Source organism: Anguilla rostrata, chromosome 11 (genome assembly GCF_018555375.3).
Source record: "Anguilla rostrata isolate EN2019 chromosome 11, ASM1855537v3, whole genome shotgun sequence".
Classification (NCBI taxonomy): domain Eukaryota; kingdom Metazoa; phylum Chordata; class Actinopteri; order Anguilliformes; family Anguillidae; genus Anguilla; species Anguilla rostrata.
In genome coordinates, this window is record NC_057943.1 from 4,974,657 (window position 1) to 4,999,594 (window position 24,938).

Below are 24,938 nucleotides of genomic sequence, written 5' to 3' on the forward strand. Positions count from 1 at the left end.
ATACTGTACGTATAAGCCAAAAAAAAGAATGGTTTTCCTTGCGTGAATATTATCATTTTAAGTATAAAAATACTGGACAAAAATACACATTTAAGCTGAATATGAAATATGTTATATATAATGTGTGTCCAACAGGGCTGAAAGACTACAAACAGGGGATTTTCTGTGTATCCTGCAAGTCATGATTGATTATAGCAGCTGCATGAAAATCTTAATTTTAATTACAGCAGCTATGCTTCACAGTTAACTGCCTGAAATCGTGTGGATATTGAATGTTTTTGACAACGTATACGCGACCAACACAGAGGATTTGAGAGCTAAATCTGAGGCTTTTGGCTGCGAGGATGAACTAGGACAGGAAGGATACACTTGAACTAGATTTCAAACTGTCAGTTGAAAGTGTGATAAATGGGGGAGATGGCCTTCGGTGATATATAGACAGAGAGGGAGCGCTGTTTGGGGCCTGGAAAATCTTTTAAGGAACTTGAGCAAAGGCACTGTCGAATGCACTATCGACTTCCATAACAAACCGGTGCCTGGCCATGGCAGATGGGTTCCCCCTCTGAGTCCGGTTCTGCTCAAGGTTTCTTCCTGCTATCAGTCAGGGAGTTTTTCCTTGCCGCTGTTGCTCTAGGCTTACTCTTTGGGGGCCGGTTCTCTGTAAAGCTGCTTTGTGACAAAGCTCCTTTGTTAAAAGCGCTATACAAATAAAAATTGATTGATTGATTGATTGATTGATTGATTGATTGAATGCTTCATGGGGGAGAGATGAGCAATGGGAAAAGGAAATGTCCAATTTTTTAAAAAGCTATATATCCCAGCATTCCTGCTCTGGTCAGGTGTCCTGAGTTTTACGACACTCATCTCATCTGTTTCGAGATGTTTACCGGTGTCCATATTTATGTGGTCTGATTGATCGCTTTGTGCAATCTAATTAGGGAATATTACAAGGAGGGGGTACATCAATTCCACTCGTGAATCAGTAAATCTTTTATGATACGATGGCCCCGTTCATGAAACGAGGTGCTCGTTCGCCCCAGTTTGAATCATTAGGGTTATAGGGTGATTCACGACTGTACATGCCGCGCAGATGAAAGCAAAACTGTCTGGGGAAATGACTATTAATTTAGTAACGTTTATGTATCTAACATCTGTCAATACTTTTTTGAGTGTAAATAGGTCTCCAATGGAAAAAGGTGCATAGAATTCTTATTTTATTTTATCCCGTCAGTGACTATCTCTCAACAAAGGCTGTCTTTATTACACACTGAGCTCAAAACACAAATAAACTTGAGAATAGTGTGGCAACTTCTGTTTTTTCCCCCCACATTTTTTTATGTTAAACCGAGGTTGGACCAATCCCCTTTAACAGCTTGGTATTACTCCAGCATTTGTTGCTTGATTTACTTCCTGTAATTGGGTTGAATTTTTTAATTTTTTTTGGCTCCACTACTTTTAATAGTTTCAGTAGTGAAGATGTTTCCAGCTGTTTTGTCCATTTAAATGGTCTCTTCCTGCACCAGAGAGGAAAAGTGAGTCTGTCTGATTGGGTTGTAGCTATACAGAGTGATAATGCATGTATATTTATAGGTTTTTAAGAGCACTACAAAATGGTGGCAGGGAGAAGGGCCTTTTCAGTTATTGTTTGCACCGATAGCTCTCCAAACTCTCCAAAAATGGAAATTATATTTAACATTATGAAATACATCAACTTGTGAAGGTTGCTAATGACAAACCAGGCTTAGGATATTTTTTTTTGCGGTTTTGAGTTCTCATTTGCTAATGGTGGATTTTACGAGTCAATTGTAAGCCTCTTCAAAAGATGAACTACCTACATGTATACAGGTGTAGAAAGGTTTAATCGGGTAGGTGTAGGCCCAATATAAATTGTGACTTTCACTCAAATGCTAAGCATTAAGATGAATACCAGAAATTAACTTGTCATAGAAATTGTCTAGTTATACATAATGATAAAGTTTTGCTGATTGGTTTTAATTTGAGTGCTAATTAAACCACATATCAATCATTCGCAGATAATATTTTCTGTGTGACTAGTTGTTTTCATCAGACTGAAATGAAGATCATTTTTCAAATTAGTTTTTAAGAGTAGGACTAATGACTGTCATGAGATTAGACCAGAATTATGCATCCAAAAAATACACCTGAAATGTTAAACAAACGATCAAATGTTTTACTTTATACCATCTTCATTCCTTCAGTGCATCATTTTTTAAGTTCATTAATAAAATTTTGCCTGTGGTGAATAAGCTCCCCTCCTTTCCTTTATGTGTGATAGCTTTTTTCTTATTCCAATTCAAATATGTATTTTGGCAAGCTCTGCGGGTCCAGTAATTTCTTTTTACTACCCTGACAGTAATGGTGACCTTATTTGATATCTTTAATCTGTGCAAAATGACTTCCCTTAATCTACTTTCTATTATAATTCTTGCCTGTTCTTACTGATGATGTCAGAGAGGTGATGGCTGTATTCATAAGGGTGTGAGAACTTTTTCCACAAAATATGTCAATGTTATTGTACTCCTTATTCCGCTTACTCAAATCTTTTAATCAGGAACACATGCCAGTTTAAATACTGATGACCCATACATTTTATGGCCAATGTCATAACACTGGCATAATATGTTATAAAACATTTTGTTACAATGCATATTCCAAACAATTGATTCAATATATCTGTTGCATATGTTATAACAGGTATTATCACATGGGTCTTAAGACTCATCACAAGTGAAAGTCATTCCTTTAACCCACCCCAAGCACCCTAGCTGGACCTGTTTTTTTTTTTTTTAACCCTTTTTAACCCCTCTATGGCAGGTCAGACCATTTTGCCTGACTAAAGAACCCTTGATGTAGACAGACTTCCTCCATGGAGACACAGAGGAGCCTTCTGGAACCCTTCTGATAGCGTGTGTCCTGTTGATTTAACGCTGAGCAACCCCATTCAAGCTTTTTGGATGGGAACTCAGGCACCCAGGGTGTCAACATGACAGGATGACAGGTAAAAAAAAATATTAAAAAAATAAAAAACATATGACACTGGCCATTCATGTCAAAGATGTGGAGTGAACCTCACAGGGACTTGGAATTATGTTTTTTGTTTCCTACTCTCAGTCCTCCTATTACCCCACCCAGACGGTCAAAGCAAACCTTACCTGCTACCCTTTTGCTCTGTGACTACAATATGAAGATAAATGAGTGCCTAATAAGACTATTATTAACACATGGCTATTAGTTGGAACATGGAATACCATCTGGTAGGCCACACGATTCACACAATTGTTGGCTGTATTCCAAGACAAGGTAATTATTTCCCCTGAATACAGGATCAGCTACACGAGGAAGGTGAAAAATGGAGATTCTAACATCTTAATTGCAGTATTTCATGAAGAACAAGGTGCTGAATGATTCATACACTTATTATACTGCTTGCTGTAGTTTTAAAATGGACGTTTAAGAGAGTACCAATTTCCATGCGTAGATTCATCCTATTCAAGTTTAAACCATATCTAGCCATTAGCCTTGATCACATGGGGAAATGGTCAAACAGATTTCTGTGGGGTTTTTTTTTATTTTCAAACATAATACAATATAATTAGCAATGAAAACCAGTAAAAAATGTATTTTAAGATGCATGTGTTTCTTGGAAAAAGAAGAAATGTGACAGGGCTGTAGTTTTGATCAGAGATCAAAGAGGTGTGTGTGTGTGTGTGTGTGTGTGTGTGTGTGTAAAAAGCAGAAACACTAGCCAGAGGTAAAGGACGTACTAAAGGAGATGAAGGTAAGCACATCAAAAGTGAAGGGGGGGTGGGGGGGCGGAAACAGCTCAGAGAGGATGAGGTCCATTTGAGAAGGTAGAAGCAGAAAGGAGGAGGAGGAAGAGGAGAGCTGGGTGAAGGTGACTGTGAAAGTTGGGCTCTCAGACTGCGGGGGGCTCTTAAACTTTAAAAGAGAAAAAGAGAAAAAAGTCCTTCAACTATATTATATAACCGTATAGAGGGTATTACATTTTATATATATCAGGCCTAAATGAAACCTAATATATTAAATGTAATACAGTCTATCTCAGTGGTCCCTCCCAACCAGGCAATCATAGAGGCTTATTATGAACATAGTAGATTGACTGACCGAGCCCACATGCACATTAACTGCACTACCCTGTTATGAGGGCACGGGGCATTCTGAATCCCCGTTTCTAACGGTCAATCTGGTGCCCCTCGTGCGTTCACCCAGTGCGCCTGTCCTCCAGAATACTACAGTACAGTAAGCAGGTACATGCACAGATACACGTCAATACCAACATATGCTAGAGCATATGCCCCCTGAGCGATTTTAAATTTTTACACGACATTTATTATTTATTTTTTAAAACTTTTGCTATCATAATATACCCCCCCCCCCTTCCAACCCGGGTCCACAACTGTAAACAGGAAGACAGGATGTTTCCCCAGTACCACAGAGCGGTCAGCATGGGCCTCTGGCTCCTGAAGAGGACTGCTGCAGCAAAGAGCAGCTCTGACTGCTGTGAGATGCGTAAGATAACCGAAGCCGTGTCTCACTGCGAGCGTTGCAGACCACAAAACCACGGGCACGGCCTACTAACTCATATCTCCTGAGCTGCCAGATCGTCTTGCCTGAGTTTTTATCGCCTCCAACCACGGAGAGGCTGTTCTCTGGGAGCTTTCTAAACGCTGTGCAAGACTGACACCTGGCTGCAGGTTTGGTTCAATGGCAGCTGACTGTAGGAGTAAGGGTTTGGAATAGGCGCCAGAACAAACTCTTATAAATTTTATCAGCCACTTAATGGTGTAAAATGCTTTATGTTTATGTTTATATTCAGAAAAGTAGTTTATAATGCTCACTATTTCCCCCCCACTGGAACAGCCAGTGGTAAATGATGACAACATTTCCAATTAAAAAACCCAAGAATAAACATTTTGTTAAAATTAAACTTAACATTGTCTTTCACAGGTTTCTGTTTCATTAACCTCATCATTGTATATTGGACCAGCAGTCCACTCTCAAGAGTTCTATTAGGATACATTTTAAAGCTTATGTGTTATAAAGTACATTGATCACATACTAAATAGTGTCATAAGAGGTATATTTTTAGTTAAATATATCATCACACCTGGTTCACTGTTGGATTGATATTTTACAGAACAACTGTTTGTAGTTAAATTATTTGTAATTATGTTCAGAAAAAGAACAGTACATAATTGAATACAGAAGCAAGGGTAGAATGCTTAATTATTTCATTGATACTCATTTTATTTACATTTGTTTTTAAATTACTATTACTTACACATATGGGATTAGAATGTTCTTTGCTGAACATTCTAATGCTGATGTAACAATCACTGCTGGTAATTCAAAGCAATGGAGTTCTAGAACACTGACCTTTGAGAATTTTGAGTACCTTTGACAAAAAAAACATTACCACCGTGTATGTGTGCGTGTGTGTGTGTGTGTGTGTATGTGTGTGTAAGTGAAGTCGCACTGTAAAAGCATTGATGGTGATGGGTGGGAAAAGAAAAAGAGTGGCAAAGAGCCAGATTTGAACAAAATGCTACCTATGATAAGCGTGTACTCGGATGCTTTCCTGTGTGCTATGGCTGGACAAACAGGTTGCTGCGTCTCCTACTGCAGTGACACTCTGGAGTTTTTCCTTCAGCGTCAGTCTAGCTCTTTGCATCGCTTCATCTGGCCTCTCTCTCACAAATATGCAGATCTTGCTACTGCTCTTGCATGTATGGTCCATACATGGTAAGTTTATTTGTATTCATTTTAAAGGTCTTTACTGTTTTGTTACAGAGGATTTTTAAAAAAAACTTTGTGGAACCAAGCTTTTGTTCCGAGTTTTGTCATTTTTAATTAACTTTTTAATTAAATTAACTTTAATTTAATTGATACTCAAACATTCAATTAACTTTAATTGCATTATGATTTGACTTAAGGTTTTTTTTTATATATATAAATTGCATCCATAAAGACTTGTCATGATTTGATGTGGTGGTGATTTATGCAAGAAAACATTAACAGAAGTATTTTATGATGAAAAATATTGATGGAAACTGGAACCAAAAAATCACTCTGGAGAAAAAGGGAATACATCCAAATTTGTCACCGGAGCAGAAAAAGGCGGCAAAACTTTCTGTTGCCAAAATAGCGCACTGATTAAATATTGATTTTTCACACAGTACTCAGTCGGTATGGAACACAACCACGTAATAGGGGTAGAGGTTTGTGCTTTGGAGAGAAAAAAAAAAATACAAATTTAAAAAGAACATGCAATTTATTGAGTTTAAAATGTATTGACTGGAATGGATTGTCAAATCTTCTAAAAACCTGGGTACACATAACTCCCACAGTAGCCAGCAATCAGATTTGTATTCCAGTGGCATGTGCATTGAATATAAAGATTTGATTAAATTCAATGTACAATTCAATAACAGCAGGACCAGCCACTGGCATAAACACAACTAGCATAAAGCAGTTGTTTAGGGCCACAACCATCCCTGGGCCAGACAATTATTTTCTTCTTCTTCTTATTATTATTATTATTATTATTATTATTATTTTTGGGACACTTTGGAGCATGAATGAAAGTTTCCAAAATCGTTCAAACATGCAAATGAGAGGGGACACACCCAAAAGCAAAAATCCATCGAAGATCAACCATCAACTCAACGGATATTATGGAAGGACTTTTATTATATAAAGCTAATAAACTCTGACCAACGTAACCACTTAACAAACAATCACATAAAACTGTTTTATTTATTACCCATATTACCTATGGAGTGAACAAGGTTAAGTGGTATAACATTCGGAACTAAGAACATTCTAAGAACATTGGAAGAAAACTTTGAAGTTAATTCTCAATGGAGCTGTAAGTTACGTTACATTGAATTTATTTGGCAGATGCTTGTATCCAAAGCGACGTACAATGTCATTGGAACAAATACAAGACACAGGTTCGATAAGGTACAATACCCATTTTGTAGCAGTTATTCATAGACATGAGCACATTAAGCCCAGTTAGCATGGCAGTATTATATCATGTTTTTGACCTTGTGTTTGATGGCATCTGAACTCCCAAATACTTCAAATAAGATGTGGGTAGCATTAAAATATGCGTCTGAAGACAAGAAATTGTGAAATTAAAATTAGAAAAGAAAATTTAATCAAGATTAAGAACAACTAGCAACAGTGCTATCCGTAAGCACACTAACAAATAAATCTTTTTCAAAAGTGTCCAAAAAGGTTTCCTTTGAAGGCTTTTTTCATTTCCATTAAACATGATAAATAAATAAATGATTAATAAATTAATGTAAATATAATTTCAATATTTAGCAAAATAGGTAATAGCTATGAATTATTCTTTTTTCTTTTTTAATCCGGTGATAATATGTCTCATAATAAAAGTAATAATAGCTTTATTCTATATAGTGCTGTTCGTACATTAAAATGCTGCTCAAAGTGCTTATCCAGCATAATGAAATAAAATAAAATAAAACCTGATAAAATGGAGTAAACATAGTGACAAACTAAAATGTATATGAACATGTGAAAATAAAAGCATATAATAAAAGCCTATATCATTATAACAGTAAAACTGAAGAGTAAAAACTAAATAATAAAATAAAATAACGATTAAAAGAAAGCTAGTTGAATACAAGTTTTTAAAGAATGGTGCAAAGTTCAAAGTAGAAAATTGTGACGATATAATTGATTTATAACACATCAAATTTGAAGTTCAATACGGTTTTGTTTTGATAGTGTAGAAAAACAGAGAGGAGCGCGTCTTTTGGAAGTGAGTAAAATCCAGCAAGGTGCTCTTTGGTACAAGGGCGATGAAGTTGATGAAAAAAGATAGCGACGGTTAAAAACACGCACCTACGCGTTGCGGCACACTGGCCTTCACAACCCTGATGAAGGCCAGTGTGACACGCAACGCTTAGGTGCGTGTTTTTAACCTTTGCTATGCATTAGCCATGCAATAAAGGCTTTTTACTTTTTCACAGCAAGAGTGCCTTGGTCGCTATCTTTTTTCATCAACTATTTTGATACTACTGGCAATTAAAAACAGAGCTCTATTAAAATCAGAATGAACAACTGAAAATCTCAGGATGTAGTTTACAGTATTGCGAAAAGCAAAAATGGAAATGAGACTAAAGTAGTTTGCTCATAATTCTTCAACTCAAACTGTTTATTTATTTATTTTTAAGTATTATTTCCATAAATAATTAATGTGCTTATATGGGGGGGGGGGGGGGGGGGGTGTTGGCGGGTGGTATAACGTTGTCAGCGTTTGTGTGGCAGAACTGAGTCAGTCTTATCTTGTTGTCAGCATCTCTAGGCAGTCATGAGGAAGCATCATAAGTCAACCGGTGCATCGGTGATAAGCGATGCACATTTCAGCAGAATTTTCCCCCTGCAAAAGATATTTTTTGAGATTACGCCCGAGTTCCATTGGCCCGCATTTAAAGCAGGCCATCGCCTGTTTTCTGTGCGCGTGAACGCGTGCCTGGTAACGGTGTAAAGAAAGTGTCGTGTTTGTTGTTGCTACGATACATAAACAATAACGATTTAATGACGGAGGGCTGTGACAGCTGTCCGTCACTCAGGCTGCAGCAGTAATGGCGACGATGTGGTCCTGCACCAGAAGCGTGTCATCTGTGGATACTCTCACTGATACGCATCTCACGCATATGTGACCACATCATCACATCGCCATATCTTCCATTTTGTGTGTGTGTGTGTGCATGTGTGCGTGTTTTACCAGTTCACTGCTGCTTTCGCTACCGTGTTCATCGATCCGATGCAGCTATTCACACCACTTTTATCAATTCAACGGCAGTTATGCAGATTTACCAAGTGTCAATCAAAATTATACCACCCGCTGACGTAGCCCACGTCGCCTACGCACTCCATGATTGACAGCTCTTGCCGACGATCGACAGCTCTATCCAGACGTGAGGTCGAGTGTGTGTGTGTGTGTGTGTGCACCCTTGTGTGCATTCTGAAATATAAGCCACTGAATTTGTATGCCACCTAACACTTGCAAATTCAACTAGTTCTTACAAAAATGTATTTTTATTTATTTATTTATTTTTTGCTGAAGTTTCCAAAAATAAAAGTGAACTCTCCCTTCTCTCCCCTCCATCTTATTTGGGGCAGGGTGGAACAGGCTCCGGCTGCAGGGAGGGGAGGGCCCATGCGCGGGGCGGGTGGAGGTCTTCCACGACAACGCCTGGGGGGTGGTCTGCAACCACAAGTGGCAGAAGGCCAACGACGAGGTGGTCTGCAGGAGCCTGGGATGTGGAGTTCCCAGGGGCTCCAGCACGGACTACACCATCCCCGACGTCCCCAAACTGGCCTGGATGAACGAGGTCAGCTGTACTGGGACGGAGTCCAGCCTGTGGGACTGCACGTTCCCCGGCTGGGGCGTTAACGGATGCCCCACGGAGCAACACATCAACATCGAATGTTCAGGTGAGAGGATGAGGCTCCAGGTATTTGATGTGCCCTGGATCCACTCGTTTACATTACAGTCGTTTTCTTTTTCTTGGTGCAACAGCATGGCCTTCCCATAAATTAAAATTTTCTGTTTGAATGTGTGGAGTCATTTTCATAAATTAGAATACAATCAAAAACATTTTTATATTTGTATATATTGCTATTTTTTACATGTAAGTACAAATGGCACCCTGGAAGTACATATCATTAAATAAACATTTCCATTTATTTTTAAAATGTAAAATCATTAATCTGTAAATTCATCAAAACACATGAAAAAATTTAGCATGTGCTGTCCTGTACACCACCGCCTGCTTCTTCAGTCACACAGTAGAATGTCCAGTGTTAATTCCGCTCTAACAGAGTCCAGCTGTAATAGTTGATTTTTTTTACTGTGTAATACGCGCCTGTTCTTTCCTTTTTCCAGAAAATGTTTCTTTGACTCTGGAGTTCGGCTGTGCCGGTGCTGTGCAGTACACAACTTCCAAAGGGAAGGGTGTCGTGTGCCATGAAAACTGGGGTAAACGTTGATGCCTAATTCATGTAATTCCAGCAGAGACTAAACCAGTTCCTCTTAACTACAGATCCTTAGTTTGTATATCCTTTCAGCGGTATCTCACAAGCTAAACATTGATTTCATTAAGAGAAGTATTTCTGCTTTTGATAATTTAGATGTTTGCACCCTTTATCTTGACATAGCTTAACAGAAAAAAATATTGGTAAGCCTATTCATGATTATAAATGTATGTGCATGGTACCAGGGAATTTTAAGTTTAAAGGTCTTTCAGTGGGAGAATAACCTTTTTAAATCAGTATTAATCATTATAAACAGAACAAAAATGAGTTTAGAAGCAAAAAACAACTTTGCAGGCTTGCCATAGAGGGTCCCATTAAGATCTAAAAAGGGGTTCCCCTACGAAGGCAAGCCAAAACACCTTGTGGACCTGACTTGCAACTCACTCACTCACGTTTAGCATACTGAAGATTCTCCACAAGGGGGAGCTATTAGCAGATAAAGTACCAGGGGTGCCAAGTAAGAGCGACACTTCGCATCAATGACACCAGGGCCGCTCTATGCGGTTGTTTAGGGCCACAACCGCTAGTGGGGGGGCCACACAATCCAGTATTTATCTGAGGTAAATAACGTTATTTTCGTAATTACGTTATTCATCCCCTATCGCAGAACTAGCGGTATTAATTCAAAAAGGAATGGCAACAGAGCATTGCCTAACAATGTAATGTAAGAAGGATGAATTAATGAATGACAACGTATAATAGCTGAGTAACCCCCCCACCCTCGCTCGACAGACTCCAAAACCCCCCCCCCCCCCCACCCCGCTCGTTGTTTAGGACCACCAAAATCCTAGAGCCGGCCCTGAATGACACCGTGTCCTTGTTCTGAGGGCGTTAACGCAAACGCTGTGTGTCTGGGGTTCCAGGGAAAAAGGAGGCGGACATCGTGTGCAGAGAGCTGAACTGCGGCGTGAGCGCGTACGTGCCCCTGGCAGGAACCTATCGAGCTCAGGGTCCCGCGCTGATCGGCTCCCTGAACTGCACCGGGGACGAGACGTTCCTCTGGCAGTGCGTCACCAGGTTTGGGGCAGGAGAGGCGTGCGCTGACCCTGTGGGTGTTATGTGCTCAGGTAAGCCCTTCCTGTCCTGCTCTGGCACATCATGGCCATTAAAAAAAATTTTCTTTGACCCTCGTTGATTTAACTTTTTTTTTTTACTTTCAAATGACACACATCATTGATGTCAAAAGGACATATGTAAAATATATTTCATCCTCTTTCAGTTGTTCATATTTGTCCATTTGTATTATTAAGTTTGTGTACTAAGACCACTATTTAACTGAGCTCATGGCATTACAAGTGACGGTTGGATGTAAAGATTCAGCGTCAATAAAAAAAACGATACCCGTTCTTTCTGCTTTACTATGGCTCTCACTTAACCCTGATTATAGCCCAAGGTACATGGCATTACATCACATTGCAATCATTGGACAGACGCTCTTGCGCAGCGACAAAGACTTAGCGGAGATTGTCGGCGTTAAACTCAAGATACTACACCCTCAGAAAAAGGGTACCAAACGGCTCTATAGAGCAGCCCTGCCTAGTTCTAGTTAGTTCTTTGTCAGGCTTCAATCTGGGAGCTCTCACACTTACTTTTCCCCACTTACCATGGAGGGTTCAGTAATAACTAAAAAGAGGTTCCCCTGTGAAGAAAAGCCAAAGATCACCCCCCCTCCCCCCCCGGCCACGCCCTCACCCCTAAGCGTGTATGTAGCAGTAATTTCAGTCTCATATTGACGTTGTGCTTTTTTTTGCAAGATCCGGGAAAAAAAACGGAAAACAAAAAAGAAACGGCAGACTGTTCCTTCAGGGGCTCCACTGGACGTGTGCACTGCTCAGCACTGATTGTGCGTTGTTAGAAGAGCGCATTCTCACGGTCCATACCACGGCCTTCAGCCGATGACAACAGCCATTGGCTGATCCATACCACGGCCTTCAGCCGATGACAACTGCCATTGGCTGATCAACGCCACGGCCGTCAGCCGAAGACTGATCAGGAACCCTTTCTATCCGCAGAGCACAGGCCGCTGCGTCTGATTGGAGGCTCGCACAGCTGCTCCGGGAAGCTGGAGGTCAGGGAGTCCGGCGCCTGGCAACCGATCTGCCGGACCGACTACCGGCGTCTGCCGAGCGCCGGGGAGCTGTGCTCGCGTCTGCGATGCGGAGAGAGCGGCCGCCTCGAACCCGGGCCGTGCAACGGGACGGAGCAGGTTAACCTCACCTGCTCAGGTACGGTGCTGCGGGCCTTCGGGTCTCATACAGAAAAGAAAAAAAGAACTCTCTCATGCCCCCTGCTGGTCATATGCAATCGTACAGGGCTGCATGCACTCTTGATAAGGATGTGTTCATATCCAATACGTCCAGTATACTACATATCCAATACACGTTCTGCGTTACTTTCAATGCATTCTGGGTCAGTCACTGCTTTTGTGTTACGAAAATTCAACGTATGCGTTACAAAGGGAGACATTTTAACACACACTGTAGTGTTGAAAGTAACGCAAAATGTGTTGTCCTTGAGTAGACATGGAAGTGTTGTGTTATTATTTTTTTTTGAGTGTGTGTGTTTACGACTTGCAAAAAACACTGTTTGCACCCATTCGAGCTATTTGTGTTTTACCAGATTTTAAAAGGTTAAATTCCACATCAGGGGGAGGGGGGGCAACCCTGTTCCTGAATAGATCTTCCTGGTTTTTTCGCTCCATCCAACTACATGACTGGAATAATTATAATTGCTTGGCTTAATGAACACAGGTGACCCTGCACTAGAGGAACTCAGTGTAACACCACTCAGGCAGTAAAAAATCAAACAACCGAACAAAATGGACTGCATTTGGACTGCATTTTTTTAATAGCGCTTTTATCCAAAGCGCTTTACAGTTGATGCCTCTCATTCACCCATTCACACACCAACGATGAAAGGATGCCATGCAAGGTATCAATCAGCTTGTTGGGAGCAATTAGGGGTTAGGTGTCTTGCTCAGGGGACACTTCGACACGCCCAGGGTGGGGGATCAAACCGGCAACCCTCCGACTGCCAGACAACCGCTCTTACCTCCTGAGCTATGTCGCCCCTAAATAATCCAAAATAGAACAAAAAAACCCTGAAACATCACGGGCATCTCCAGGACCCAGGGTTGTCCATCCTTATCCGTTGTTATACATTTTAAAAATTAAAACAAGCGCAAATCAGAGTACCACCCTCTCTGAGCAGGAAGATCAGAGGAAAAAGAAATAATATAATAATAACCGGATATAGCGCAGAGTGTTTTTTGTTTTTTGTCTCGTTCTTTTCTGCGCAGACGCCGTTAGGATCGTGCTCCTGGACGGCGGCGGGAAGGAGAGCCGGTGCTTCGGGGCCGTGCATGTGGACAGGAACGGCACGCGCGAGGCGGTGTGCGGCGACGGGTGGACGGAGGCGCAGAGCGGCGTGGTGTGCAGGGAGCTGGGCTGCGGGGGGGCTCTGACCCGCGGCCGGCGCGCCCGCGACGGGGGGAGGGCGGCGAGCGGGCGGCTGAGCCGGGTGCAGTGCCCGAACGCGGAGGCCAGCCTGTGGCACTGCCTCGCCCGAACCGCTGACAGAGCCCAGCGGTGCCAGGGAGCCTACGTGGTCTGCGAAGGTGATCTATTTATTTATTTATTTATTTATTTATTTAGTTATTTATTTTAGTTGTTTAGCTGTTTGGTAATTTGGTTTTAATGATTTGCTTGTCGAGTCTTTTTCTTATGGAGCGCTCCATATTACCTGAGGCACAAACAAACAAACACACACACACACACAAAAAACACACACACACACATGCATAAAACAACCACACCAAGTGCATGCACAATCAAATGTGTGTAGTTGTCATTATTTCATCTCCATGTGCAAATTTTGTCAAAATGTCAAATGTAGAAAACTATATGGTATTATTCCAGGAAGTTTATATGATTCGGATTCAACAAGTGCTCAGTCAAAATGGATCAAGATGCACTGTTTTTCTTTTTTTGGGGGGGGGGGGGGGTGATTGTGAAAAACATACAGTATGTGCTTGCATTCCCTGCTAAATGATTACACATAATACGTTCTTGCATTGCGTGCTACATGCTTACGTTCTACACATAATACACGCTTGCATTATGTGCTACAAGCTTACGTTCTACACATTAGTGTTGTGTTGTTTGCGAACGATTCGCTCAAAAGAACGAATCTTTTGGGTGAACGAACTGAACTGAACTGAATCACTTCCTTAAACGATCCGTTCATTTCTCAGTCAGTTCAGTTGACCTCTCAGTCAGTTGCGAGCAAACTTTCACTGACGACCCCCCCCCCCCCCCGGGTCAACCGCACTGGGCGACCAACCGTAGTGACACCACTGTTTGACCGTGTTCTAGTCCAGTGAGTCGGACTACGCAGTCTGAGCTCCGGTCAAGCACTGAACGAATCTTTTGAACGAATCTTTTGAACGAATATTTTGAACGAATCTTTTGAACGAATCTTGTGAACGAATCTTTTGAACTAACCGATTCTAATGATTCAGCACACTGAAAAAACCTGCTCAGCCCATCGCTACCACACTATAACACGCACTCGCATCGCGTGCTACATGACTGCGTTCCACGCGTAACGCGCGCCCCGCTGTGTGTGACCGCAGGCAGCATGGACGTGCGGCTCGTTGACGGCCTGGGGAGATGCTCGGGCAGAGTGGAGGTTTTGTACGAGGGCTCGTGGAAGAGCACGGTCGTGAGCGGGGGGACCAACAAACTGACAACCGACGCCTTGGAAGCCCTGTGCGGAAAGCTGAACTGCGGCAGAATGCACCGGCACAGCGGCGATCTCTTCAGCCACGGGGACACGGCGCCCTGGCATCTCACCTTTTCGTGCCCGGAGGTTTTTTCACCTCGCGACTGCTTCAAGTTCGAACCGTACCGGCCGCTTCAGAAGAGACGGGACAGCACGAAAGTGATCTGCACAGGTACGTCGTTTCGCTACTGTTTTCGTTCGTCTTTCTTTAGCACATTTCTCTGCACGTTGGCAACGTGGATTTACTTGTCCAATGGTAGTGTAATTATCAAATGTATGAGTTAATTGCATCAGGCAATGACCTGATTGAAATTTGAGAGAAGTTGGTAATTTCACGGAAATGTAGTCGTCGAGCTGTGCGGGCCCACTCCGGCCAGTCTTAAGCGCCGGGGTTTCAGCCAATCGGCTTGCGCCGTCATTCCCACCCGCGAAAAATTCCGATTTAGCAGTGGCGAGCGGCCGTCGACAGGCTGACGCTGCAAATCGAGGACGACGAACCGACGAAAAAGGTCTTTCCTCCTCCTCCTCTCTCTCTCTTCCTTGCGCAGAGGACAAAATGCTGTACCTCCTGGGAGAGACTCCCTGTTCTGGGAAAGTCGGGATCCAGACCGTGGGGAACTACTGGCTGGCGGGATCGCCGGGGGCCTGGGGGATGGGCACGGCCGCGGCGGTGTGTCGACAGACGCAGTGCGGGAACGCGCTCTCCTTTAAAACCGTCGCCAGGGACGACGGCGACTCCCAGGGAGCGTGGAAGAGCACGTACAGCTGTTCCTCAAATGAGACCTCGCCTTTCGACTGCACCCCCAGGGCGAATAAAAACGACAGCGAGGTAGCGTTCGTTCACTGTTCAGGTAAAGTCACTTTGACTGTTTCGAAAGAATGAACACTATCTATCTATGCTCCTTGTCGTCATCTCACTGTATGGTTTTATACCTGTATTGATTTTGCTCGTTTTCCCTGTGTAATGTGTGTAGAAAATGACCGATCACATTATTCCTTAAAATTGGGGAAATGTACAAAAAGGTTCTGGCCAGAAGCAATAAATACCCTGAACTGTTTTATTTAAAATGCGAAATTAAAGTCATGTTCAAACTGACAGATGTTGACAGTCTGGAAAACAAACAAACAAACAAAAAAAGAATTTGAATTCCAATCAAAACAACAGTAATAATTTGATTAATGGACCAATGCACTGCTAGGCTATGTGTAAGCAGAACTGGATCTAGATCAGTAACTAGCAGTGACAGTATTGTCATGGCAATCAAAATGGCCGACGATAGTGAAATTGGAATTGCGAGGTTTCGTTTTGGTTTTCGTTTTTTTTTGTTTCGGGCCGCCCAGGGTCCAAATCGGCACGCCTGGAGGAAGGGTGCTGGGGAAAGCTTCGCGTCTGCGTGGGCGCGTCCTGCGGAGGCGTCTGCGCAGACGCGTGGACGCAGGAGAACTCAGACATGGTCTGCCGGGAGCTGGGCTGCGGGAGGGCTCTGCTCGCGGGCCCGGGGGGCCCGAAGGCGGCGGGGACGCTGTTCCTGAGCGCGCACTGCGCCAGGCCGGTCCGGAACCTGACCCAGTGCACCTTCGTACCCGCACGCGACCACACGCACTGCCAGCAGAACCCGGTCTACGTCACATGTTCAGGTAACGCCAATACACGTAAGACGTAATTTTATTTACCGTACCGTCTTTACGCAAAGGACTTTTTTTTTCCTGTGTTTTCCTGATCTATGTAGTCACTTCTGGCACTACGATCTTTACTTCACTCTAGTGTGTTTCTTTTGCGCCTCTGCACCTTGAACTGATGCACTTTGTTGTACGTCGCTCTGGATAAGAGCGTCTGCTAAATGCCTGTAATGTAATGTAATGTAAAAGGGAAGTTTTTTTTGGGGGGGGTTTTTTTTTGGGGTTGTAACTTGCAGGCAGCCTTCGGGCGAAGCTCGTGGACCCGCAGGACCGGTGCGCGGGGAACGTGGAGATGTTTCTTTCCGGGTCCTGGTACCCCGTTTGCAAGGAGGCCCTGGGAGAGGCCCACGTTCGAGGGGCGGTCTGCGAAGAGGCGGGCTGCGGCTGGAACTCGACCTTCGGCGACTCCCTGTACAGACCCGCTGTCGCGAGGGGAATATCCGCCATCGAGTGCACGGGAAATAACACTTTAAAGGAGTGTCTGATTACCGCCGGGCCTGAAGACTGCGTCCTTGGGCGTCTGCAGTGTTCCGGTACGGTGGTTCTGTACGATCATTTCTGAACGGTGCTGTCCTTCCCTTAAGCTCTGAATCTAAATTCAAACTGTGATTCCCACTGGCAAGATTATCAAAGGTGTATTTGAACATGAGAGTCAAGATGGAAATAACAGTGTTAGCTTCAGACTTGTTTTAGAGAGGTCTTGCACCTTTCCGCCATTACATTACACTACAGGCATTTAGCAGACACTCTTATCCAGAGCGACTTACACAACTTTTTACACAGCATTTACATTGCATCCATTTATGCAGCTGGATGTACACTGAAGCAATGCAAGTACTTTGCTCAAGGGTACAATGGCAGTGTTCTACCCAAGGAATCGAACCTGCAACCTTTAGGTTACAAGGACCAGCTCCTTACCCGTTATACTACGTTGCCGCCATCACTTAAGGCTCCTCCTAGACGGGTGACCTTCCCTGTCCTTTCTTCAGGGCGGGTGAGCATGTTGCTAGGCGACGGCGGTGCGTGCAAGGGGAGAGTGTTCGTCCTGGCGGAGGGCGGCGACCAGTACCCAGTGGCCGCGGAGGGCTGGGGCGTCCCGGAGGGCCAGGTGCTGTGCCGGTACCTGCGGTGCGGGGACTTCGTCCGCCAATCGGGGGAACGGAGCCTGCTGCGGGACTGGTGGGCGGTGAGGTCCCGTTGCCTCGGCAACGAAACCAGCATCTGGGACTGCGTCACGGCGGCGAGGGCGCCCGTGACGCCCGCCAAGAGCCGGCAGCTCCGCGTCGAGTGCTCAGGTAACGGCGACGGGGTGGAGAAGGGCACCTGGTGTAAATTTCGGCAGCCGGCCTGAGATGGAATCTAGCTGGGACCAGCTTCTGCCCCAGCTGGATGCCATCTGGAATTTGTTGGTTACATTATGTTACGTTACAGGCATTTAGCAGACGCTCTTATCCAGAGCGACTTACACAACTTTTTACACACCATTTACATTGCATCCATCTGCACAGCTGGATATATACTGAAGCGATGCAGATGGAGTACCTTTGCTCAAGGGTACAACGGCAGTGTTCTTCCCAGGAATCAAACCTGTGACCTTTAGGTTACGAGACCAGTTCCTCACCCATTATACTACACTGCCGCCCCTATGGTGGTCTGCTGTCTGTGCCAAGCCGGCCCACCAGCTGGACATGGTCTTTCCAGCACGGTTGTTATCTCAACCATCTTATTGGCAGCTTGACCAGACCAAAACCCTCTCCAAACCAGCGGGACCAGCTTAAAATCAGACTGGAACCAGGCTAGAATTTCCACCTGAGCGTGTGCTCACCCCTGTGTGTTTTTAGCATGTACGGTCATACTTTCCAACTACGGTCCCATTGCGGTCCCATTATCTTACCTTTTATAAAAAGTGTGCTACCTCTACTTCACAGACACCCCCGTTTTAAGCCTATCGGGCAAACACCAATGCTCCGGACGAGTGGAGATAGACGTTGGAGGACAAAGAGGGGGTGTCTGTGGACAACACTGGGGAGAGAAGGAGTCCAGAGTCGTTTGCCAGGAGCTGAACTGCAGCCACGCGATCTCTCACGAAATCGAGCGAGGGGTTCGACGGGAAGCCAACTACGTGTCCTGCAGCGGCAAGGAGTCCAAACTCTGGCAGTGCGGGACGAGGAGCGACGCCTGCGAGTCGGGACTGGTCTCCGTCACCTGCGCAGGTGAGGCGAAAAGACGGAACCCTCTAAAAACACGTCTGTAACCGTGAGCGCCGCAGAGGTGCCCATTAACATTGAAATAACTTTTTTTTTAAATGGTAAATTGTCTGTAATAGTTTCCATTGACATTCACGCAAACTAACTAAACATTGTGCTAGTCAACAGGTACTGTACCTGTTAGTTTACTTTCTGTTGTTTCTTATATGTTAAAGATGTGTTGCTTCCATATATTAAGATTAAGGCTAGAGGGTGTTACACTAGATATTCTCAATCATTAAATGGGTCTTAGTTTTAGAAGGTTTTAGAACCTCTGTTAATATGCAATTGAGTAAGTGTCAGAGGAAGCAAGCAGGCAGTTGATATAAATCGATATGAAACCCTGTCCTGCCAACATACAGTATATCTATAGGCTCATGAATCATTGCACTATAGGTTTATCTTCCATAGTTATATACACGACACGGAGACAAACTATAAGGAGATAAAACTGACCAAGGCTACCATCTTTATTAATGTGCAGAAGTCCACCAGCAGTTCTGCATGGGACAGGTTTTTGTCCTTTGTTTAACCATATTGTGCTTTTTTTTTGTTCTGTTTCAGATGATGTCCAGTTTAGCCTGACTGGAAAATGTGGGGGCGAAGTTAAAATGTATTATTGGGGTCAGTGGGAGAGCGTGTGCCCTCTGCCGTCCCCCACGTCCAAGGAGGCGCAGCTGATCTGCGCACATCTGGGATGCGGAGACGCCGTCCGCGGCGAAGAGTCGACGCGAGAGGCCGAGCGTAAAAACATGCGGGCCTCCATTTTGTGCGCGGGCTCGGAGAAATTCGTCCGGCACTGTGTCAGGCCTGTGTCTTGTACCGCGCAGACACCCGCCTTTGTCTACTGTCAGGGTAAGCACGTACGTAAATATTCTTAGTCCAGCCACATTAAAACAATACGGGGATTACCCAAAAACATAACATTTGTGGCGGTTTTCTTTTTCCTTGCGCTATGTTAAAAGAATAGTTTGAGGGATGCAATCTCTGTGTATCAAGGGGCAGACCTCAAGTTTTTCAGGACATCTGGGACTATTTTTTGAGGTAAATGTGTGTGAAAATAGGATTGTGGACCTTGGACAATCCTGTTCCAGACAGCTAAGCTCAGTGATAAGTGTCACTGAATTACTTTAACATGAGAAGGGCGAGTATCAACGTCACGTTAAAGCGCGTTTTATTTCAGATTAGACCTTTAGATTGTGGACCTTGGACAATCCTGTTCCAGACAGCTAAGCTCAGTGATAAGTGTCACTGAATTACTTTAACATGAGAAGGGCGAGTATCAACGTCACGTTAAAGCGCGTTTTATTTCAGATTACGTCAGCCCAAAATTCCCTGTGAACCCAGCTGTGGTCATTCTACTGCTCACCATCCTGGTCCTGGCGGCTGCACTGGGCATTTGGCTATGGTTATACAGAGGTAAATGTAAAAAGATTAAGGTGCAAAATAAATTATTTGCATTTTTTCCCCCCCAAATTGTCTACATAATATATTAAACGAATATCAGCGGTTTGCAAAAAAATTTCCTTTGGATAAACAAATATATTAAGCTGTGACCTAATGATTAAATGAAATGGTATATTACTGACCATGATACAAAACCTCACCATGGAATATTTTTTACTACCAGCAGAGGGCACCCTGTGAATAGTCTATACAGCAGGACACAGGCAATGGTTTGCTTTAGTGGTTTCTTTATAAACCATGGACATGTATAACACGTCTGATTTAATTGATCAAAATAATGAGTACCAGTCAATTAATTAAAAGAAAATGCCATGGTAACTCATTTCGGAATATTATTCGAAGAGGACCCTTATGTGAAGGCCATTATGCAATCATATAATGCCTTGTTAAATATACTAAATACTGTGTGTAATAATTTTTTTTTACTGAAAATAGGATAGAATCAAGCTAAAAAATGTTATTCACACAATTTTCTCTCTCTCTCTCTCTCTCTCTCTTTCAGTAAGGAATTTAAAGACAGGTATGTCTGCATTTGAGACTGGTGATTATGAAAATGTTCTGTCAGATGACAATTAAATGTCAAATATAGGTATGAGAAACAAAGGTATGCATGAGTTGCATTTATAAAATGTTCCCTCCTCGCTGTTCAGGTTACTAATTTTAGGAGATTGCTGGGTCAGGATTGCTTTTTTTTTATTGCATTAGTGTATTAGTGGGCTTAAATAAATATTGTGTGTAATGACCTCTTTGTGCTGCATATTCACCAAAAAAACGATTGTGCATTCAAGTCTTTACTTACCAAAAGACATTTATTCTGAAAGGCAATACCATAAAAAGACATGTAGCTACTTGATTTATTGTGGTTTTGCTTTGCTGTTACTTTTGTTGGTCTGGTTTTTATTTTCTTCCTGTTAGGAGCTATGTCCGCAGAAGTTCTTGAGCTGACCGCTCGTGTCCTACCAAAAGGCAAGTTGTATCTTGTTCATGGGTTCTTGCCGTTTAGAAATCAGAAACTTCTCAAATCAGAGTGAGTCACTCAGCAAGGTAGCCTCACCTGTTGTAGGTTCCATGATACCTCTCTCACAGGGATATGTGTCAGCTTAGTGGTCCATAAATACAATAAGATAAAATCATTTTTGTTTTAATACAATCATTAAATGCACACCGGTCACCATCATAAGAAATAAACAGGGATAACAGTCATTTGTGCACATTTTAGGTGATCAGTATTAATGGGGACGAAAGAGAACTGTTATTTTGAACATGATTTCAGGTATCCTGAATGGATGTGCTCTCGGACTTAGTGTACATGTGTTGTTTGCAACTATCAAGAATTATACTGGTGTTCCATACAGCTTGTTTCCTAAAAATGTTTAAGGTGTAACCATTGTGCACCAATAACCTTCAGACAGTTCAGGCTCCTCCCTATAATGCCTAGGCTATTGGGTCTGGCCTATGCAAGTGGGGTGTGTAAGTCAATAGGAAATGAACATCAAGTAAAATAAAACAATGACAAGAACCGGCCATTCAATCCAACAATGGTCGCCATTTTCCTAACTAAATTGTACCTAGTGCTCTGATTACCTACAGACTAGGTAGTATCTAACACTGTCTGGTCTTGAAGCCTGGTCTTGACAATCCCCAGAGTTTCTGCCTCTACTACGTGAACTGGCAGGCTATTCCATGCATTGACTACTACTCCGCGTGGAAAAAAAATTCTTCCTCATGCCTGTACGGAATTTCAGAACCCCCATGTCTGAACTTAAAATCAGTTTTTTTTTTCACAAATAATCGTTTTAAGGTACCCACGTAAATCATAATTTCCTGCCGCCTCATTGGTCGCTTGTTCGTCCTCGTCAGTGCCGGAGAGCGCCGTGGAAGTGGACCTTGAGGCGAGCCGCGGGGCTTCCTCTTCCTCCGAATACGACGACATCGAGGACGAAGCCGCCGACGCCGCCGACGCCGCCGTCGTCGCTGCTCGACTCCTGGGAGAGGAGCTGGCGACCCACGGACAGAGGGAAACCCTGGGGAACGTGGCCTGTGGTAAAGATGACATGGACAATTTACACAGTCTAAATTGGTCTAAATCGATGGTAATCAACCCTGTTCCTGGAGGATATGCCATCCTGTATGGTTTTCACTCCAACCCTAACAAAGCCACAACTCATTCACATAGAGAGGGCTGCAACTGTCCTGAGCCACTCATCACAGCTAGAGCAGGGCTGCCCAACTCTGTTCCTGGAGGTCTACCATCCTGTAGGTTTACACTCCAACCTTAACAAAGCCACACCTCATTCAACAGCTAGAGCAGGGCTGCCCAACCCTGTCCCTGGAGCCACACCTCATTCAACAGCTAGAGCAGGGCTGCCCAACTCTGTTCCTGGAGGTCTACCGTCCTGTAGGTTTACACTCCAACCTTAACAAAGCCACACCTCATTCAACACATTCACATTCTAGTGTTGAGCTGCTACAGTAATTAGTAGAGTCAGGTGGCCAATTTTGATCCTGGAGATCTAACGTCCTGTCGATTTTCACTGCCACTACTAAAAGCAATCTTAACAGCTAGAGCTACAACCCTGTCCTGACACCTCATAACAGGTAGACAGCTGCTCACACCTGATTTACCTATATATGAAGAGAAAAATTTGAAGTCAGGAACATATTGAGAGTTTATGAGCTTCAATTAGAAAACTTGTAGGCTGTACCTCTGAATAATCAGGATACGGACTGCAGCTATATGTTCCTCACACCTAGGCACTTTTTTTTACACTTTATGCTAGCTTGGCTTTTTAAACCTTTTTCTAACTGACTTATTTTGATTTACAGCAGTATAAGTTTCCCATCTGATGCTCTGATACTACTTGCGCTTGAAACTAATGCTACCACGTTGACCTTTGGAAACATTAATCTGGAATATTGAGAGAGTAAATGACTTATCACATTTTGACTGTTTTGACTGATTCTCTGTGAATTCAGCCACTGGAAGAGAGGCGGAGTCTCAGGAGGACTATGATGATGTCATAGAGCTTCCATTGGTCAGGGAGCCACAGTGTCTCCGTAACTATGAGAACACCTCAGAGAGGAAACTGAGTAACACGGACAGCGATGACTTCCTGCAGCCAATCCAACACGGGTGAGAAGCGCTTTCATCAGAATTTTCAAGTACAATTTAATCACCAGAAGACTTCTTTGAAATATTTTTTTTTCTTCTAATATTACTGTTCCCTGTGTTTAACCTCTTTTAACCTGCTTTTAAAAAAACAAAACATTTTTTTTTTTTTAAATGATCATGATCTTTCTCTTCTACAGCTCTCCAGTGGAGGAGTGAGCAGTTAGCCAACGTAAGGATGGCTCACTCTCTAACCAGATTTAGTTCAATGCTTCAATCCGGGCCTTAGAGCTAGTAGAGTTTTAAAAATTAAAGGTGTATACTGTTTATTATTAGGCGCGTACAGAAGTATGAAAGGTTTGTGAAGGACAAAGTATATCATTTTCTTTTGGCACGGAATTGAACTGTAAAAACAATGAGAATTTTAGTGCTTTTTAATCCATGCAGTTACATTAAATTATGGAGGGTGTTATGGTCCATATGAAGATATACACTAGCTAGTAAAGGGAATTACAATAATAAAACTAACCATTAAAATGTTGTACCTCAAGGACAGTGAACGCTCATCCACATTTATAATTAAAAACAGAACCTTGAGACAGTTTAGAAATGTAAATTATATTAGCATTGCATTAGCTATTATTCAATATTGATATAGCTAGTGAATAAATAGTATTGTTTATCTAGAAGGATTTTTATCTCCCTGTGCTTATGAGAATACACTTTTAGTCATTGTCTGACTCGATGTATCCTTAGTGTTTGTAGTTTTTGCCATTCATGGAGTATATGTCCTGCAAACACTTGCTTATGCATGTGTGTACATGCTTATGTATGCTGCAATAGCGTCATTTAGCTTGATTTGTAAAATGCCACAGAATTCCTCACGTAATTCTAATGTTGATAACCATAGAAAAAATCAAGGGGAAATAAATATTACTATACTCTGTTATCGTACACTCTGAGTTTACTTATCACTGAATGCTTTACTGTGCACATCAACAGAGAGAGACGCATTTCACTCATTGGAATATAAGTGGAGTGTTGACCTCTTGTGTTCCAAAGCGTGTGCCGATACAACCACTGGCTTCTGGGATTTTGAGTTTCTGAGTGCACCCTGAGTTTCTCCCCTGCTAGGAGATTGCTTTGATGTTGTGCATCAAACTGTATGTTATATACATGTCTATAGTTTGATCTACAGCACAAGAAGCCATTTCCCACAATGCTGTTTTAACATTCAAAACACAAATATTCAATTGGATAAATGTAATAAATATATAAAATATAAAACTAATTATAAAGGCAAATTTTGTGAGAAATGCTTTCTTGCAAATCTTAACTAAATTTCATTTGGAGATCTCCATTCACCCTGCACTATGTGTCTTCCTTTTGTTTTGGAAATAAGCAATTGGAGGCATAAATCAAATAAATTGATGAAAAGTGTTATATTAGGCCATCTATAAAATTCTGGAATTGAAAACTCACAACATCAATGGAAAATTGGGAATTTAAATTTTATTTTATTTTTTATACAGGGTACA

General features: G+C 42.8%; 1 protein-coding gene and 1 long non-coding RNA gene across 2 annotated transcripts; both read left to right on the forward strand.

Annotated features, from left to right (window-relative positions):
• The first annotated feature begins 4,457 nt into the window (after positions 1–4,457).
• Positions 4,458–21,722, forward strand: LOC135235045 (antigen WC1.1). The gene is given in 16 exon segments (XM_064300244.1): positions 4,458–4,551; positions 9,202–9,516; positions 9,968–10,060; positions 10,980–11,183; positions 12,129–12,341; positions 13,415–13,732; positions 14,750–15,070; positions 15,447–15,749; positions 16,240–16,536; positions 16,815–17,111; positions 17,568–17,873; positions 18,507–18,791; positions 19,389–19,679; positions 20,139–20,243; positions 20,794–20,895; positions 21,700–21,722. Coding segments are annotated over 16 exon segments (3,567 nt in total).
• A 413-nt stretch (positions 21,723–22,135) lies between these two features.
• On the forward strand, positions 22,136–24,272 carry LOC135235103 (uncharacterized). Its single transcript, XR_010324274.1, has 3 exons — positions 22,136–22,334; positions 23,268–23,424; positions 23,601–24,272. It is a non-coding gene; the product is annotated as an uncharacterized LOC135235103 (long non-coding RNA).
• The last annotated feature ends 666 nt before the right edge of the window (positions 24,273–24,938 follow it).